Source organism: Chondrus crispus, genomic scaffold, assembly GCF_000350225.1.
Source record: "Chondrus crispus Stackhouse genomic scaffold, scaffold_130, whole genome shotgun sequence".
In the NCBI taxonomy this organism is placed as follows: domain Eukaryota; phylum Rhodophyta; class Florideophyceae; order Gigartinales; family Gigartinaceae; genus Chondrus; species Chondrus crispus.
This window is the reverse complement of record NW_005178991.1, coordinates 147,508-166,139: the sequence shown is the minus strand read 5'-3', so window position 1 is coordinate 166,139 and position 18,632 is coordinate 147,508. Positions and strand designations below refer to the sequence as shown.

The 18,632-nt window shown below is 51.1% G+C and overlaps 1 protein-coding gene across 1 annotated transcript; it reads right to left on the bottom strand.

Annotated features, from left to right (window-relative positions):
* Positions 1–2,583: 2,583 nt before the first annotated feature.
* Positions 2,584–2,964, bottom strand: CHC_T00002237001 (hypothetical protein). Its single transcript, XM_005713083.1, has one exon. The coding sequence runs from the start codon at positions 2,962–2,964 to the stop codon at positions 2,584–2,586; it is 381 nt and encodes a 126-aa protein (XP_005713140.1).
* Between the last annotated feature and the right edge of the window lie 15,668 nt (positions 2,965–18,632).

Here is an 18,632-nt window from a genome sequence, read left to right as displayed (position 1 = left end):
CCATAAGCGCTTCCTGCGCCAGCGTTACCTTGAGGACGTGCATGAGCCACATTCTTTCTAGCAAAGCGGGACCATCAAGTCACCGTCGTGTGTCCAATCTTCCCACACGTTGGGCAACGAGTATCACGGTGTGGGTTGGAACGAAAACGAGTCGCTGAATGCCCTGGTTCCTTGCAATAGGAACATTTCCAACTCGTATCACTGTCCCCTGGTGTCTGTCGTTTCTTCATCATCAGTGACGGTTCCACCAGCTGGTTGGTGATGGCGTCCACCTTGTTCTCCAGCTTTTCCTGTCGAGGACCCACATCAGAACGCACCAGTACGCGCTTGGGCGTCACAGGTTCAACGGACTGCGCAGCAGTTTTCGCCGCCTTGAAGGCGTCACGGCCTGCAGCAAAGTCCTTCACGGTCTTCATTAGTTCTTCGTACGTCGTCGGAGAACGATAGATCGCGAACTGAGCAACACCCAAATGTGCCATTACGGCATTGCAAAGCAAGCCGTACTTTGCCTCGTCGTTGAAACCAGCCCTTCTGTAGAGCTTGTCCATTTCATCCATCGAAGTAAGCAAGTTCTTACCATCCAGTCGGCAACTCATAGCCTTATGGATGTTTTCTTCTGGCCTCGGTGCCTCCGTAAAACGGTCAGACAGGGCGCTCTTCACACCGTCCCAGTTACTGGCGGCCTCGGTCAGACTCCCATTATGACTATACGTTTCATAGTAATAGTCGAACGCGGCACCCTCAAGGTGGCATAGGATAGCTCTTGCCTTCTCCTCGTCAGGTTTGCCGCGCATAATGATGTTCTCGTATACGAACAGAAACTTGGAAACATCTGACCCGTTCGACCCATCGTAGGTAACAGGGTTAGGGCCCGCACTTGTGTCTGCGTCGGCCCTCCACAAGAGTACCATGTTGTCGGTGAAATGGGGGAGGCGGTTCTGGGGAGCGTGCCGTTCGTGGTGAGGGTTGGCCGAGTGTGGTCCCCCCTTCCCCGCAGCGCCCGTCACCCTCTCTCTTTTATTTCTACGAAATTCCTTCCAGAAGCGTCCACGCATCCGGCCCGGATTCCGCCGGGCCGTCCGCGTGCGCTTCTCTAAAATTCAAATAAAATCTCGGACTACAGAATAAAATCTCCCTCTACAGTAAAATGCAAATATTTCCCTAAAAGTATCTCACACAACAGTACAGTGTACTGTAAAGGTGCATGAATCGTCGTGGCATGACACTTCGGTAACTATTTTGGCAAATATAAACTATTTTGGCAACGCACTGCTTCCCCTTTTTGCTGCACTTTTCCGAAACCGAGTCACCCAGATCCGCCCCCGCCACTTGCTAACCTTGGTAGCTCTGTGACTGATTACAACCTGCCCGCCTTTTCTGTTTTTACCGCCATTCGAAAGCCCATTACTTTCGCTTGTCCGCCAAAAATCCAGGCTGTGCCGTGCCATTACAACGTAATATGCTTTTCCATATTGATCGATAGCCGCCCATCATCGCCATTCCGGAAAAGTGCGTTGCCAAAATAGTTTATGTTTGCCAAAATAGTTAACGGACATTATTTGACTGTTAGAATAAAGAGTTTTTTCGGGCCACGGCCTTTATTTGAGGTTACCAAATTAGTTTCCATGCGATTCAGACCTGTAAAAGGCGTTCATTTAAGGGACTTCATTCCCTTGAATGAACACATGATGTGATTTCGTTACAGTTGTAAAGCTACAGTGCTGGCCAAAATGATAGGGACACAGGCTATTCGCACTGTGGCATCCCCCTTTTGCTCCAATGATAAATGAGACGAGGCTCTGCACACGTATTGGGAGAGCTAAACGTGATAGAAAAAACGGTTTTATAGAACAAAAAACAGCTTCGGAACTATAAGGCAAAACGTGTTTACGGCATGGCCATAATGATAGGGACAAGACCTCTACCCCATTATCTGGACCCCATGTATGCGCAATACTCACCTCAGTACTTTGTAGCACCTCCCTTGGCAAGATAACAGTCCCTGCAGCGTCGTTGCATGGACCCCGAAAGGGATTTCAGTGTGTCCGTTGTGATGTTATCCCAGGCTTCCCAAACGGCCTCTTTAAGCTCTTCGACGTTGTCAAATTGACGACAACCAGCGTATACAGCACGTGCTAACAGACCCCAGAGATTCTCTATAGGATTTAAGTCCGGGGACTTTGCCGGCCAGTCCATAACCGGCACCTCTTCCTCCTCAAAAACTGCCTGACCCGATGTGCCCTGTGAATAGAAGCTCCGTCATGCATGTATAGCCATCCTGCGTCCAGCTCCTGATCAATAAACGGTAGCAAATAACTTTCTAATGTCTGTATGTAGTCCTCTGCGTTCTTATTTCCTTCGAGCAACACCAATTCGCATTTCTTCGTCCCACAAAAAGCCCCCGAAAACATGACCGAATTCCCACCTCCTTGCCTTCTCGAGAATATGCGCTTGTCCTTCCTCAGGTCGTGCCAATAGAAGGCGAAGCCATCTGGTCCGTCGAGATTGAACTTTTTCTCGTCGGACCAGATGACTTTATACCAATCTGCAGGACACCATGTCAGCTTCTCGCTCGCAAAATTTTCACGGGCGACGAGATGACGGGGCAGCATCATTGGAGCCGACACCATCTTCTTGAATTGGAAGTTCGGGTCGTTGTGCAGCGTGCGGCAGATTGACTGACCGTGAGGCAACAGAGAGTCCCAGCTCCTGACGAAGCGTGTTAGAGTCTTTTGTTTCATTTGAAGCAGCCCGAAGTAACCTTCTCTTGTCGGTGGGGGATAGCTTTTGCGGTCTTCCTGGCGATTTTTTTCTCCCAAATTCCAACGGCGCGCGCAGGAAGTTAGAAACTACGTTCTTGGAGCGCTGCACACGAGCAGCGATGTCTCGAATGGTTCTACCGCCTTGAGAAAGACCAGCGATAAGCTCCTTTTCGTGCTCGTTCAGGACTTTGCCTCTTCCCATTTCTCCGAGCTACCAACCGACTGTTTTCTGCACAACCGTCTGCAGACCCCTCGAGTGTAGCCTTAGCATGGCCTTTACGCCTTTCGGCGGAACGCAGTTTGCGTTTTGCGCCAAAACGCGAGTTAGTTCCTGTTGTCCCTATCATTATGGCCATGCCGTAAACACGTTTTTGCCTTATAGCTCCAAGGCTTTTTTTTATTCTATAAAACCGTCTTTTCCATCACGTTTAGCTCGCCCAATACGTGTACAGAGCCTCTTCTCTTTTATCATTGGAGCAAAAAGGGGCTGCCACAGTGCGAATAGCCTGTGTCCCTATCATTTTGGCCAGCACTGTACAGTACCGTTGGTACTGTATATGCGCGCTTTATATGTTTATTGAGCTTTAAAAAGTCAAAATCGGTGAAGGACTGGGTAGGATACGGCCTTTTCACCAGACATGCCTAGAAAAAATCGGTCACTTGCCACATTTTATCATGAACTGTTACTGCACACACCGTGTAGTACACGGACGGTCGTGGCACACTGCACACACCGTGTACTGAGTACACGGTGTGTGCAGTACGCCACGACGCAACGAAAACCCCAGCCAGTGCACCCCCGACTACCTTTCTGAAACAGCACCACCCACAAAACATTCCGTCGTACGGAATTACCTCTCATCTAACCTCTTTCATCCGTATTCATACAAACGGCTACATCCACGGTAGTACAAGTACCCTCGATCGAGCCCTCTTCCGTCGTCGAGCCATCATCACCTTCCCTCCTCTTTTCTTTGTTCACCCTCTCTGCCTCCTGCGGGTCAAGCACCATTTCTAAAAAGATTACGAAGCACGCCACGAAAGCCAGTATGAAGAAAACCTGCAGCTTGGTCAGCGTCAGGGTCAAATGGCTGTCCTTTGGACACTGCCCGATCGACTTGACATAATTCTCTGCCCTTGGGAGCAACCCCGATCGCTGCATGTCCAGCGTTGCGTTGCTCATCACTTCCGTGTACTTGGAGCCACGCGGAAGAAGGAACGACAGTCCACCCAGGAAGCAGGGCTCGCCCGATGACACTATCTTCTGGCAGTACATTCCGTGGGCAAGACTCATGCCCGTGGCAGTGAGACCGATCATAAATTTGCACTTTTTCTCGTACAAGTTCTTGGCGCCTTCTTCGTATGATGAAACCAGCATCGGACTTTGACCCTTGTGACAGGAACTGGCGAAGAGAATGGGAAGTGTAGTTGTTAGCAACCACTGTTTGAGAGAAACACGGAGGTAACGAGGTAGGCGTGACGTACTCTGTAGAGATAGCGTCATCCCAGAACACTTGTATGGATCCTCCTTCTGGCACGCATACTTCATACGGGGGTATATGGCACTTCTTCAGGTCTTCAATATTGCGGTAGTCAGAAACGAGGGTGTCCTGTACAAGTACCGCACTGTTAAAAACGTGGGAAGGCGTTAATTTCTTTCCGTGAGATCCTCGCTGAGAGTTTGACTCTGCTGGTGTCTGAAGACAAAACAACTTACGTCATTGCCGATTCGTATGTCAAAATCAGGAAAAGGCTGCATAGAGCAATGAGCAGGTTGAGAACCCATTGTCTCGAGCTCGTCTTGCCCTCGATGGGATCGTAGCCACCTTGACCGACCATACGGCTCACTAATGGAGATGGTTCGCGAAAAGTAGAAAAGTGATAGAAATGGGGAGAGAAAACTAAGTCAGAGGCAAAAGAAAGAATTTGAATGAAGCCAAACTTCTTTCGACAAAGACTTACGTGTGCTTTGCAGTGCCTTTCGCAATCGATATGGTATGCGACTCTTCAACAAATAGTGCTTCATCCTGCGCACCCGAGAAGATGTTCTCGGCAGCGGCTGGTAAGATTCATCCGGGGGTACGAAGCGCCTGTCAAGCATTTTGAGAAACGTAAACACACAAACAAGCCCGAATATGAAAAACCACACAGTGGTAGAGAAAGCAGTGATGAAGAAGGCGCCCGCAGATGCCGAGGAAGTGTTATCCGTATGCACAACGATGCTCAGGCCGTCGATAGCGAACGGCGGCAGAAAATCCACTCGCCTGAATCGCTCAGGATTCCGAAACCAGCCACCGACGGCCATTTCGCACTGGCATTTTGGGTCTTGCCGAATATTCCCATCTTCTGTAGTGCACTCGTCTATATTTTCGACGATAGCGTTGAATTGCACGCCGTCCTTGTTTCTCAACTCTTTGAGAGACTCGCATCGAAATCCAAGCCTTTCTTGCAGCTGTTCGAGGTATCGAATGGCCAGCCCGTCGTATCCATGAATCTGAAAGCAACACAAGATGTGAAGGTTAGCTATGCAAGCGTTTCTGTCGCAGATTAGAATGAACATGGTTCCTACCTTAGCTTTGTTCCTTACGATTATTGGATTCTCTATGGCGGTGCAGCAGCGAAGATTGACCCCATCGAGATCGCGCTCCATGGCCTCAGTCGCACAGAGGAACAGGCCGAACACTGCTGTGATGTTGACCATGCATTTGCGAAACATTGTCTTAGAATCCAATTGTGACAGATGGCGGGGTCAGGGCACTTCAGAGGATGGCAATTGGGTTCGATTTGGTGAATCCAGTGAGGGAAAGAGAAGGGTGCAATGGCGATGGCACTCTTCGGAACAGTGTCTCGGCCAGTCTGCCTCTCCCGGAAGTTCCCGGAGAGCGATGCCTTTATGGCCAATAGGGCACGGGCAAATGGGCCCCAAGCGTATTATAATGCAAGTGGAAAAGGTTCAAGCCGAGGGTGGGAGTAACTTGTTAGCGTGAGCACGAAGACCTTCCGAAACAAAGATGCTTCACACAGCACGTGGCGAGCAGGCTAAACAGGTGTTTGACGAATAGGCACGTTCCCCCGCGTCACTCGCTTGAAATTTAATCGCGACCATCCGTCGTATCCTGCGCACAAGACTTCCTGTCGCTTACATGTCAACGTCATAACAGTACAGTAGTTCCTCGGTATAAGAATATGTCCGGTGGACGGGTTTTCCATTCTTATATAGAGGATATTCTTTAATGAGGATTTGGTCCTACCAACACAGGAGAGTTAAGCTACTGTAACTTAAAAAAGTCGTCTATCCTACTCTGGCGACCGGCCGTGGCCTCCTGCAATCGTACTCTGGCCAGCCTGCAATCGCGCCTCAGGGCGTGTCTTAACAGGCTGGTTTTTGCTTTGCCTTGCCCGATCTTGCCAGGAATACTTTTAAATTCTTAACAAATACCGTATGCTTCTTAAGCCGTTGCTTTTCTTAAACACATAAATTAAAACGTAGGAGCCACTCATAGCACGCCAAGTCACTTCTTTGGGCAAGGCAAAGCAAACCGCAGCAAAACGGGGCATGTTAAGACACACCCTCAGGCGACGTAAGTACCCGTTTCCTTTGGGGATTCGGCCATCCCCAAAGGAAACGGGTGGATTTCCTGCCGTTACTGGTTTCTGAATATTGTACTGGCCCTTATTTTTGTTGTAAAAGTAGCTGGTTCTGTACCAGATTTTTGAAAAATCTTTCTCGTTGTATTCTTGTATAGAGTATGAATAAATGTTCGAAATTGGGGTCAATTTTGCAGAAACGAAAACAGTGGATGCGTTTTGCATTCTTATACCGAGGATATCCTTATATGAGGCATTCTTATAAGGAGGAACTACTGTAGTGCCATAACAGTCCATGTACGAAAAACACTGCTCTCAGCATCCAAGGGTGTCAGCCTTTGCCTGCCCCCGGAAGTGTTCGTCTTCTCTTTCCATGGTTGAGAGTGTCGCGCGCCAAATGGGAAGACAGTGACAATGCAGTAATAATGCAGTGCACTACTCGCACAGTATGTGGCGTCAGCAATATCATCCTCCACAACGGTCATACCCCTCAGATACAGCATGAGCAAACGCGATGCAGCACTTCGTCAATTCAGGCTGAGTTGTTAATGATATCTCCAACGTTTTATGGAGACAAAGTCAATATGCACGTCTGGACACTACAGGGATGACGATCAACCCGAACTCACCACGCCTTGCTGTGACAGAAACGGGCAGATGGAGCCCAGTTTCCATCACAGCAAGGCTGCTGATACAAGTACGCCACACAATCTAATCTTACAAAAGCCCCTTTGCAAATGCAACGATTATTCCAATGACTTCATCGTTTCTTTATATATACACGCAGAGGACTGCCCCTCTCATACCTGCTGCCCGGTCCGTTACAGGTGCTGCCGATGCGGCACACAACAGCGAACTACGTGCGCACGAGTACATTCTACGCTCTGCGTTACACTTGCAGTCCATTGTCCCGCATCCTGTCCTTGCTTGGCACTTCGTGCCGCTGACCTTCGACACCGTGCGCGTCTTGAGCGCTCGCACAACAGCCGTGCTCGAGGCCATTGCGCAAAGATTGCTACCCACACCGACAACACCATTGGCATAGCCAAGACCCGCCTCGCTGAGCACGTGAGCTACGCTACTCCGTCAAGCGTCGCACCAGCAACTATCTCCCGTATGCCATCATGGCTCGGTCCTATCCCGTCCCACACAAGTGTAATTCCTTGACGTCCGTACCCATGATATCAAAAATATAGATTCCCCCGTATGATACGGTACTGGACTAAATGGGTGTCATGAAAAACAGCCTTGCTTCTCAAGATTTTCTGCTTCCAACTTTTCACAATATTTGCCTTAAGGCACAGTATATCCCTAGCATGAGTAATGATTGAAATCCTAAGCTTGCGTAAGTATCTCTATTTCTGTAACTAAGACTGTGGTGCAAGGAACGATACCTCGTTTATTGTCCGCTCGAAGCCGGATCGCCCTGAGAGGCAGACGCCGCCGTCGCGTAACGAGCGGCGTATGTGCGTGTGTTACGTGGACACGTATGGCTGACTATGGCTATCATGACAATGGCTGTGGCGTTAGGTGAGCGGGAGCGCCGAAGTGACACTACTGAGTTATGGCTATCATGACACTCCCCCCGTCGCTGAGGCGCGATCCGCTGGTTTCATGGGTGCGGGGGGTGGTTTGTGATTTGTAGTTTTCGTGATAGGTTCGTGAATGCGAGGCGTTTCAGGGGTTTCGTTAGGATGTCGGCGAGCATGTCAGGGCTAAGGATTGGCAAATGCGGATTTTGTTAGCTGGTGTGAGATGCGTGAGATAATGGTGGCGGAGGTCGATGAATTTCCGCCGTTTGGTTGGTCCTGTGTTGTTTGCGATGCGTATTGCCGCCTGGTTCTCCATGAAGAGTGGGGTGGCCTGTTTGGGGTTCATGGAGATGTCTTGGAGGATTCCTCGTGTCCATGTGGTCTGCTGTGCGGTGGAGGTTTCAGCAATGTATTCCGCCTCGCAGGTGGATAGCGCTGTTTTGGATTGTTTCATGGATCCCCGACATATGAAGGTGCCGTTGTATGTGTGTATCATGCCTGATTTTGATTTGCGATCTTTGACATCTGCTGCGAAGTCGTCGTCGGTGTATGAGTGGAGAATGTTAGGTGGGGGATGGTCGGAAGGTTGGCGGGAGAGTTAGTAGGGTCCTGCTTTGAAAAGGAGGCCGTGGTTTGGTGTGTGTTTCAGGTACCGGATGAGACGTTTAAGAGCGTTCCAGTGTCTTTCAGTCGGGTTTTTGATGCGATGGAGAGGCGGTTGGCTAGGAAGTAGATGTCAGGCCTTGTGGAATCGGCGATGTATCGGATGTTTCCAAGCAGTTCTTGGTATTTCTTTGTATGTTGCGGGGTGCTAGTGTCCTATTCAGGTGGTCCGTGGAGCCTTACGCCATCGTTGTATGGGGTTAGTTTGCCGTTGCAAGTTGCCATCTGCCTTTTGTACGATACAGTTGATGGCTTTGGGTTGCGATACGTGGATGTCGCCTTTTTCAGATCGCTGTACTGTCTATCCTTGGAAAGATTTGTGTGCTCCCAGGCGTTTGATCTTGTACGTGGCCACCAGTATGCTGGCAAATTTTTCGAGGAGGCGTTTGTCGTTTGCAGCAATAGTGAAGTCGTCCGTACTGATTCCGATGAAGACCGTCTGGTCCGTGGTAGAGAGATGGCACAAGCACGGGTCGGTCTCGGATTGGGTGAAGTTGTGTTTATTTAGAACTGCAAATACAGCGGTGAGGTAGATGTTTCTGGCGGGCGGTGTCCCGTAAAGGTTTTTGGCGAGGTTCCCTGCTCGGCAGGGATGTTTGAGGCTTCCGTCGAACCGCGGGTGCTGCCTGACGTATACGGCTTCTTTTCCATTGTGGGGGAATTTTTCGTGCAGATATGCCGATTCCATGTCTATATGTTCGACCTCTAGCCGATGAGATGCCGCGATGGTGAACAACAGCCTGACGGTGGTTTTATCGGCCATGTATGTTGTGGTTTGCTTCGGGTCATAGTGTATGTATGGGATCATTTTGTCGCCGCTTACTGCACAGCGAGCTTTCCGTTTCACTATTTGTCTCTGGCTGTCGCGTTTATATCGGTATCCCATTTTAAGGGGGATCAGTTGGGCTGTTCGTGGGATCTTGTTGTCGGGGAGCCATGTGATCACGTTGTTTTTGTCGATGGTGTCGAGTTCGGAGTTGTGGGCAATTTCTCTCTCTCGAGCATCTGGGTATCGCTTCGCTTGGCCGTGGTGTAGCGGGGCAGGGGTGGTGGATGTGATCTCGATCGGCGTGGGGTGGGGTGAGAAAGCCTTAAATGCTGCCGTGCTGTGCGCGGTGGGGTCTGGTGAGTGGTGATATGGTCTGAGGTTGATAGTGCCGATGCGTTTTGTTCTTCTGGTTTTCGTCTCGAGGACGACAATGTGTGGTGGGTCTGACGCGTACAAGTAGCGGATCGCGTTGGCTCTGGATTCTAGTTTGGATATTTGGTTCCGGTTCGCAAGCACTGGTGTGCTGCCGAGCTGTCCGAAGACGAGCAATTGGGGCACTTGTGGTACATGGTTATTCCAGATTGTGGTGGGGGTCTGGCCTGTTCCGTGGTGCATTATATGATTGTACTTGAATGCCGCGTCGTGTACGGCATCTTCCCAGTGAGACGCCGGAAATTGGCTGTGGTGCAGGGCTGCTCTCGCGGCGTTCATGATTGTGGCATTGATTCTTTCGGCGATACTGTTTTCTTGTGGCGTGCACGGGACTGTGGTTGTGTGCCGAGTGTCGTGTTGGCGGAAGATCCTGGCTGCCGTAGTGGAGGTATATTCACGGGCGTTGTCTGTATGGGGGAGCTTGGGTGTGTCGCCGCGGTGCCGCTTGAGTAGGCCGAGGATGTGGTTGAGGCGATGTGGTGTTGCTTGGCGGGTGGGTAGGAAATCGACGATCAGGTAGCGGGAGTTCATGTCAATGAGGGTGAGGATGTATTTGTTGCCTTAGCGAGAGACTCGGTTGATCGGGCCGCAGATGCCGCTGCTGTAGGCCTCTCCTGTGCCGTATGAGTGCGTTGCGGGTTTGTGGGGGGCGGGCTGTAGCTTGGCTGCAGCACAGCTGGGGCATGTGAATCTGGAGGGTCTCTTGAAAAGGGAGGGGGGAGGTTGTGTAGGAGGCTGCGTTTGGCCATTGTCTGTAGTGTGGCTGGTCGTATGTGGTTGAATATCATGTGGTAGTGGTAGAAGTCGCGTTCGACTTGGGGGTGGGGGAGGGGGGGTGGGGGTACAGCGGGGTTGTGTTGAAAGCGGATGGGTGTTTCCCTGCGCGAGAGTGGGGTCGGGGAGGCGTAAGGTGTGCGCTTTATGATGCCTAGTGTGGGTCAGGAGGGACCGGAGGGTGTCTTTCTCGGGGAGGTGTCGCTGGCAGTGGGTCTTGGTGTTGTGGTTATTGTGCGCGCTGCTTTTGTCTGTAGAGTAGGGTTGGGGGTGTTGATGAAGTACAGGCCTTTGGAGAACGTAGCCGTGGCGACAGTGTGGTGGGGGCTTGTTTTGGTGTTGATGACTGTGGCATGGTGGGGCGTGAAAACTACGGTGCCCCACTGGCGGGCGACATCATGTACGGAGACGAGGTTGGTCTTGATTGCGGGGTTTGCGATGGCTGGAACGGAGATTTTCTTATTGCAGGTCGTCGGCATCTGCAGTGTACCAGAATGCGTGGCTGGTGGGGTAATGGATGTGGCCGTGTTAGTTCGCAGGACTTTTCGAAGCGGGCGCATGTTGGATGAGGGGCGGGTAATGTGCATCGGGTAGGCGCCAGAGTCCAGTGCGAATTTCGTACCATGACAGTCATCGTTTCCGTGAGTGGGTATTGGTTCCATGGTGTCTTGGGGCAGGGTTGTTGGGTCGTCGTCTGTGATCATGTTGGTATGCAGGGATTAGGGGATTAGGGGTGTACCGCGAGGTTGGGCCGCGGTGTGAGGAACCCATGGTGTGGGGTACTGTGGGGGGACGTAACCGTAGAAGGGTGGTTGTGTGTATGCGGGCGGGTGCAGGGTCCATGGGCGGGGCCACGGGGGTTGGGCACGTCCTCGCCCATGTCCTCGCCCGAGGTAACGACGTGTTTCGTCGTTTTGTGCTGGGGGTTTTGGGGATGTTGGTGTACTCTGGATTCCTTGTGGCGTTGTGGCGGTTGTGATGTCTTTTTCTGTGACACGGGCTTGTACAGAGTTGAGACGGCGATCGAGGTTTTTTATTGTGGTTGGCATTGTGTCGGTTTCGATCCACCTGTCGTGGAAGTGTTTGAAAGTTTCGTGCATGTCTAGTCCTTGGATCATGAAATCGATGGTGGTTGATTCGTCCTCTTGAATGCGGGGGTAGTCTGCCAGACGCATTCGTAGGCGTATATTTCTGTGTGTTTGGAGGTAAGTGTCGAGAGAGTCGGTCATGGCTAATTTTGTTCTTTGCCCTTCCTGGCGGAGGATCGTGTGAGCGATGGACGTGGACTCCGTGAAGTGGTTCTTGATTGCTTCGGTGAGCTGCAGTGGGGAGGTGTTGAGCTCCAATTCGATAGCGGAAGAGAGTTCTTGTGGGAGACTGCTCACTATCGCCATGCGGAGGTAGGCGGAGTTCCGGCGGTGATTGATGTAGAGTGGATCTCCTGGTGCTGGCGGTGAGGCATGAGGGTTTAGGATGTTCTCCATGTTGTTGATTACGAAGATGTCTTGGATTTTTTGGTACCATATGTGGTAATTGTTTCCGTTTGGTAGCAAGATGGGTAGTTTTCCGATGAGTTTTCCTTCGTCAGAAGGGGATCGGCCTGCCTGAGTCATTGCGGTCGGTGTTTGGTCGGGGCGTGGGGCAGCGGGAGGGGATTCTTCGCACTCAAGGGGTTGGTGGGGAACGGGAGTTGGGGTGTGGTGGGAGGGGTTGTTTCGCACTCAACACTGTGTTGTGGAGGCGTATCTGAGTTGGGGCCTTCGACGCTGGACAGCGGAGGCGGGGGTCGGTACTCGAGATCTGGGGTTTTGTTTTGTCGGTCGGTGGGTGCGGGTAAGTTGTGAGGTTGGTGGTGGTGGTGACGTTGTGGGCGTCGTGGTGGAGGGGGTGATCATGTTGCAGCGGGTGCGATGTCGGGTCCATAACCTGTGGTGCAAGGAACGATACCTCGTTTATTGTCCGCTCGAAGCCGGATCGCCCTAAGAGGCAGACGCCGCCGTCGCATGACGAGCGGCGTGTGTGCGTGTGTTACGTGGACACGTATGGCTGACTATAGCTATCATGACAAAGACAAAGCAAGACGCCTGGTTGTGTTGGTCGACAAAATTTTTACCCCACCTCCACGTGGTGTCGACTGGGCGGATTAGTAATAATCCGGCTAACGGGGTAAGTCAGGGCTGTGATTCCTGGACAGGGTTTCCTCTCACAAACGCGCACAATTTTTAAGTATACTTTCTTTATAACCACAAACATAGGCCTGACGGAGGTTTGATCGTAACGTACCTATCTTTAGCTGTCCCCCATTGGTGTGGACATAAACGTCGTGAGACAGCCAAAGTAGCGTAGTGGTGTGAGTTCCTTGCCATATTACGAGCCGCTATCTTCGCGATACTACCTGTTTCGGCGGATGAGGCTCACCTTCGGCTATAATGGGGCTCGCGTCCGTGGCTCATATGAGTTTGGGTTCTGCTTTGGTAAGCTACAATATGTCAGGTTACAACTACGATTAAGCTGACACCAGGTCAGAGAGAAGAGAAAACTGTTCTCTGTTGTTACAGCAGAACAGGGAAAAGCGCGGGTACCAAGCTGCCCGTATGACTCGGCCTATGAGGGGTCAGAGGACGAAACAAGGAAAATACTGCGAAAGTTCCGCAGTGGCAATTGGGATGCAAGCAATTGTAGACCAAGGGCGCTGGGAATACGAGGCCTGGACCTTGTTACACTAGTATGGGGGTCAGGTGACGACTGGACTTTTCAGTCTCGAGCTCAGTCGGGAGCAGCCCTCCCAAATCGACCAAGCTTTAGCCGTGGGTGAAAGCGGCCCTCTGAGTAGTTTGAGTTGACTATTCATGAGAGGTATATGACATGCCACAAATACATATTGCAAGTCCCTGATGACAAGGATCAAGGGACGTGGGGCTGATGGCCAAGGGATGGTCTGGACTGGGTTGGAAGCAAACCTTGCAGGTTTCCTCGGAGAACAAGCCAAATTTAAGAAGGCTTTATTGAAGGCCATTCGGAAGGAGTACGAAGGGGTGCCCGAAGAAGGGCGCCCCGACGATTTGCTGTCGGGGCTGTACGGGGGACAGTACCCGTCAGAGTCGGTGGCGGAGGCTCGCGCGAGCGGTATCCGTGCTAAGAAACGCAGCGAGGGGCGGTCCAACCCGGGAACGGAAGTTGAGGAAGAGGGAGAGGAGGAGTTAGAGTCAGTCGGGTATTCTGAGATTGAAGATGAAGTGGAAGAGATGGTGCCTACAAAAAGTAATGTTCCCACCGGGAGCATGAAGGAAGTCCTTTCGATATTAAGAGGAATGCGGGCATGACAGAAGAAGAAAGAAGGTTCAGAAGGACGTCCAGAATTTGAAATCAGCTCGCAAAGGAAAAACAGGAAGCAGGCAAAGCCCGATCTACTCAAAGAACTTCGAGCTGCGATGGGTAGCGGGCCCGCACCAGACGGAGATGGTTCCCCGTCAGGATCCGACTCGGACGACTCGGACGATTATCGAAACGAGCGACGTCGACAAGGTTCAGCGAGAAGGCGGGATAATGCGAGGTTCTGGGCCGGGTTGGCAGAGCAACTGTTCCCGGGGCAATCGCTATTGGTTGACAACCTCGAGGGAGAGACGATGCTGCTGAAGGCCTTGACAACTACCCAACGGTGTCGGCATGGGTGGAAGCAAGACAACTTGGAGGATTGCGTAACCGACGCGAAGCAACTACCCTTGCAAAAATTGTTGACTGCCTTTTAAGTTCGATGGGGGTGATCCGTGCCAAGAACGAACTGGCGGTAGAGGTTTCCCTCCGAACGCTAACGGCAGTGGTAATTGCAGATAAGACCGGGAATTGGGATGCTGCCCGCGAGCTAGAGGAAGATCAGGAGGACCTGATCAGCGAGAGCATGAGGAGGAAACTCCACAAGTCATTGAAGTTGCGCAAAGAACTGGCTGTGAGTACGAAGTCTAAGTCTGCTCTGCGTAAGCAGGGAGACGGAGATGATTAAGAAAAACAATGACAACAACAACATTAATTTATATTCGATGAACGCGCGGGATGTTCTGCCCCTTCCTGTAGGGAGTTCCGAACACGCGGAACGGAATGGAGGGTGAGGAAGTTCATGGAGACAGCAACGCCGAAAGGGGAGGGAAACCATCGCCGAGGTTACAAATGGGCTGCTACGTAGGCTAAACTCCCTGTACACCGGGAGCATCCGGCCCGTGCCTTTACGGGTGCAATCAGGCAACGCCTTTCAGCGCCTGGCGAGCACATTCTTGCAAGACATGAGGAAGGCCTCATACCGCCGAAATTATTTCGATGCGGAGGAGGCCGTGGAAAAGTGGTACTAGATTTCGAGTACAACTACTTGAGGACATGGATTTGGCTAAACCCAGAAAAAGTGTCGTTACCGGCAAGTGGGTTAGTGGCTTCGGCAGACTTCACTGCACTACTACCAGAAGGATTACAAGAGACATACCTCGGCAAGAGTCGAATACTTCATGAAGACGCCTTTCTAAGACGAACGGCAAAACCGTTCTGTGGCATCAGGGATAACGATTACCGGACCCTCATTTTTAAACTGAGGGACGCCGGACTAATTACGTTGGTAAAAAGGCGTCCAAAGGTACTAAATGGGGTCTTTGCCTTGCCAAAAAGCGACAAGGAACAGCAGCGGCTCATCATCGATGCGAGAAATGCGAACAGCTTCTTCGCTGCACCTCTAACGATAGAGCTGCCTAATCCTGGGCATCTAGCACGGTTATACCTCCCAGACGGACAGAGATTGTATGTTGCCAAATCAGATATGGATAACCAATATCACCGTATGCGAATCCCTGGGTGCTTTCGAACCTACCTGGGGCTCCCGGGGTTGAGCCACGAAGGACGGTTCCTCTACCCCGTCATAAATTCGATGCCAATGGGTTGGTTCCATTCGGTATATATCGCCCAGAACGTGCACTTAAGAATCCGAGAGAAAGCGGGGCTTCCGATGACACGATGGATCAGGCGATCCATCGTCATTTCGGGGCTCAACTTTGGTGCCTACGTGGATGACTACTTTTCCCTTGGAACGAATGAAGAAGAAGCCAAGGAATACCTGAGAGCTGTGATGGAGCAATCGGCAGCAAGTGGACTATCGGCGAAGCCTCGGAAAGTATCCTGGCCAAACAGGAGCACCTTCAATGAGGTTCTAGGGATTGAGGTACACCATAACGGGGATCTGTTCCCTAAAGCAATCAAGATCAAAGAATTGATACATCACACAAAGGAGTTCGAGGAGAGAAGATCGTGGCCCATTCGAGGACTGCAGAGTATCATCGGTAAATGGGCTTGGTTCATACTATTACGACGACCCCTCTTCTCAGTCTTGCAGAAAGTATACGAGTTGGCGGCTAAAGACGTCCAGGCAGTTCCAGCTAGCTCAGAAGCCCGAAACGAACTTCGCCTCTTGGTCCAGTTATCGCCGCTAATCCGGACGTCGCTTAACAAACCTTTTAGTGAACTTGTCCTCTGTACCGACGCTAGTCTGACCGGAGGCGGGGTCGTTTATAGCATTACAAAAGAAGCCCTAACCCTTTGTCAAACAAAACTGAAAGATCAACATACTTGGATTGGGGACCAGAATTGGAATGTAGCGATCCGACACCAATGGATAGTGTCTCTCCTAATACACATATTGGAAGGGAAGGCTCTCATCCTAGCGTTACGATGGTTCCTTCGGTCAACAGCCAATCATGGTAGAAGAATAATCATCTTTGTGGACAATTAAGCTTTACTCGGTGCCTTGCGCAAAAGGTCGTAGCCGGGTAAGAAGCTTCAATCGAATTTGTAGAAGAGTGGCCTCCTTGCTCCTCGTGGGATGTTTAATTGCAGAAATATTTTACGTGCCTAGCGCACTTAATCCCGCCGATGGCCCCTCGAGGCTCCAATGACCTCGCCGACCGGAGAGTCAAGGAATCCACTCTACAAACATATAAGAAACATCTAAAATACCTCTTCACCAGGCTCGAAAAACTGCCTCCAGCAACACGACAGTGTGGAACTGCAGAAGAAAATGACCACCTCCTTTTCACTCGCTACTGTATTGAGTTTTTCTACTCAAACAGCACTCTCAAGCCAGCCGGAGTTGCCCAAGCCAATCAGCACTGGAATTCTTCTTACCTGCCGTCAAAGGAAAGCTACTATTATCCACCCAGAGTACGAAAGAGTGGGGGCTTACACGACCAGTCAAGCACCATGGGGTCTGCCCCGAGATCGTAGTTTACGGTTTGGCCTTCGACCTATTCGCCCATGGAAACCCGGTGACCGGGAAAGGGCTCCTACTGCTCTTCGACGGATTTCTTCGGTTGGGGGACCTTCTACAACTCCAAGTCAGTGACGTGGTTTTGCTCTCGCCCGATCAAGAACAGCCTCATTATGGAACCATGAGTATCAAGATCAGCAAAAGAGGCCGAAATGAATCGGTTACAATCCGGCCTTATCTTCTCCGAATCCGCTCCGAATGAATGTTGCTCGAGTGACTAGTTTAGACAGCAACCCTAGTCGGACAAGATGAGTTATTCCCGCTGCCACCCGCCCGATTCCGGGCTCAGTTACGGGCGGCATCAAGTAGACTAAAGTTACCTTTTCGAGTAACTCCCTACATGCTTCGTTTTGGAGGAGCCACCACAGACAAGCTGTTCTCACGCTTGGACGATCAAGCCATCAAGTTTAGAGGACGATGGCAAAGAGACCATAATTTCAAGTTATATCTACAGCTTCACAAGTTATACGAGGCGCTGAATGCCTCGACCCTGGCTCAACGAGCATCTTTTCAGACGGTTTATACCAATGCGATGCACTCGTTCAACGTGCCGCGCCCGAGTTAGGCTGGGAGTTTGGAGTAACATTTGGCGCGTGGGATTCGGTGCATCCCCTCATCACCGCGTAGTAGAGAACAAGAAGAAGACCTAGAGAAGAAGACAAGAAGAAGAAAAGCAAGTACCTCCGAACAAGTTGGAGGTATTTGTGGTTCAAGTAGAGGAGGGCGGTGGTAGAGACAGTGTGTGTCAGCATTTAAGTGGGAGAGCTTTATCGGGATGGTGTATGCGAAGGGAGAGGTGGAACGTTTTGAGATTTACAACAATAAACTTGTTTTGTTTGCAAGTATTGCTTCCTCGCCTGTGCGAGAAGCTTGAACGTTCCAACCTGCGCTACTCTCGTGAGTGATCTGCTTCCGTGCAGACTAAGAGCAACTGTTTTATCGACATTCGAGAATAAAGGTAAAACCTTTTCAACATGACCGACAATAAAAATACCAACCCTGAAGATGCCGTTCCCAACTCAGGGAATCGAGTCAGAGCTGCAGGTGGCCCGAACTGCGGTACGTCTCACGACAACGCAGGAATGCTGGACGGCACCACAAGATACTGGCGAGGAATTACACTCTTAAATGGAAGACAGACCGGACTCAGGAATCTGTTTGTGGACTACGAAGCTGTGCCAGAACTTCAAGGAGAGATGCTGAGACTCGCGATTCAAGATGAAATCACCTCCATAGACTTCGCACACCCTGATATCGTTACCTACTCAGAAATTTACAAACGTCTCAGAACACTTCTGGCGGACCGTCGCGTTCTTTGTACTCAGACGAATATCTGCCTACGCTACTCCACTCACTTCGACAGCGATACAGATAGTCCGTCCTTGCATGTACCCGTATAATAGGGTCGTTCCAAACGACATTGAATGAAAGTCTTCCTGCTTGCGTGTGTCTCTCCCTCTCGCGACAGACGGTGGCGCCCCCTCTGTCTGTTATACCGTATTGCACAAGTCGCTCTCACCCATTCCCGTTGATAAAAAACACCCTTCAGTCTAGAACCTACAACTTGCAACTTGCAAGCAAGTTGCAACGCACCAGTCAATCTAGAACCTGTTTCGAAGGACACCACCGTCCAGCACCTCACCCCCTCCGCCAGCAGCGCCAACCTACAGCCATCTACTTTTGTCTTCCGCCCTGCTGGCGCTCGTCCCAACCGTCGGCACCCCCCAGCTCGCGGCACGCGCGAGCCTTCTTATACCCCGCCCCCGCAACCACACACCGCGTCCCCGGCCCCGGGGCGGGCCCGACCATTTGCA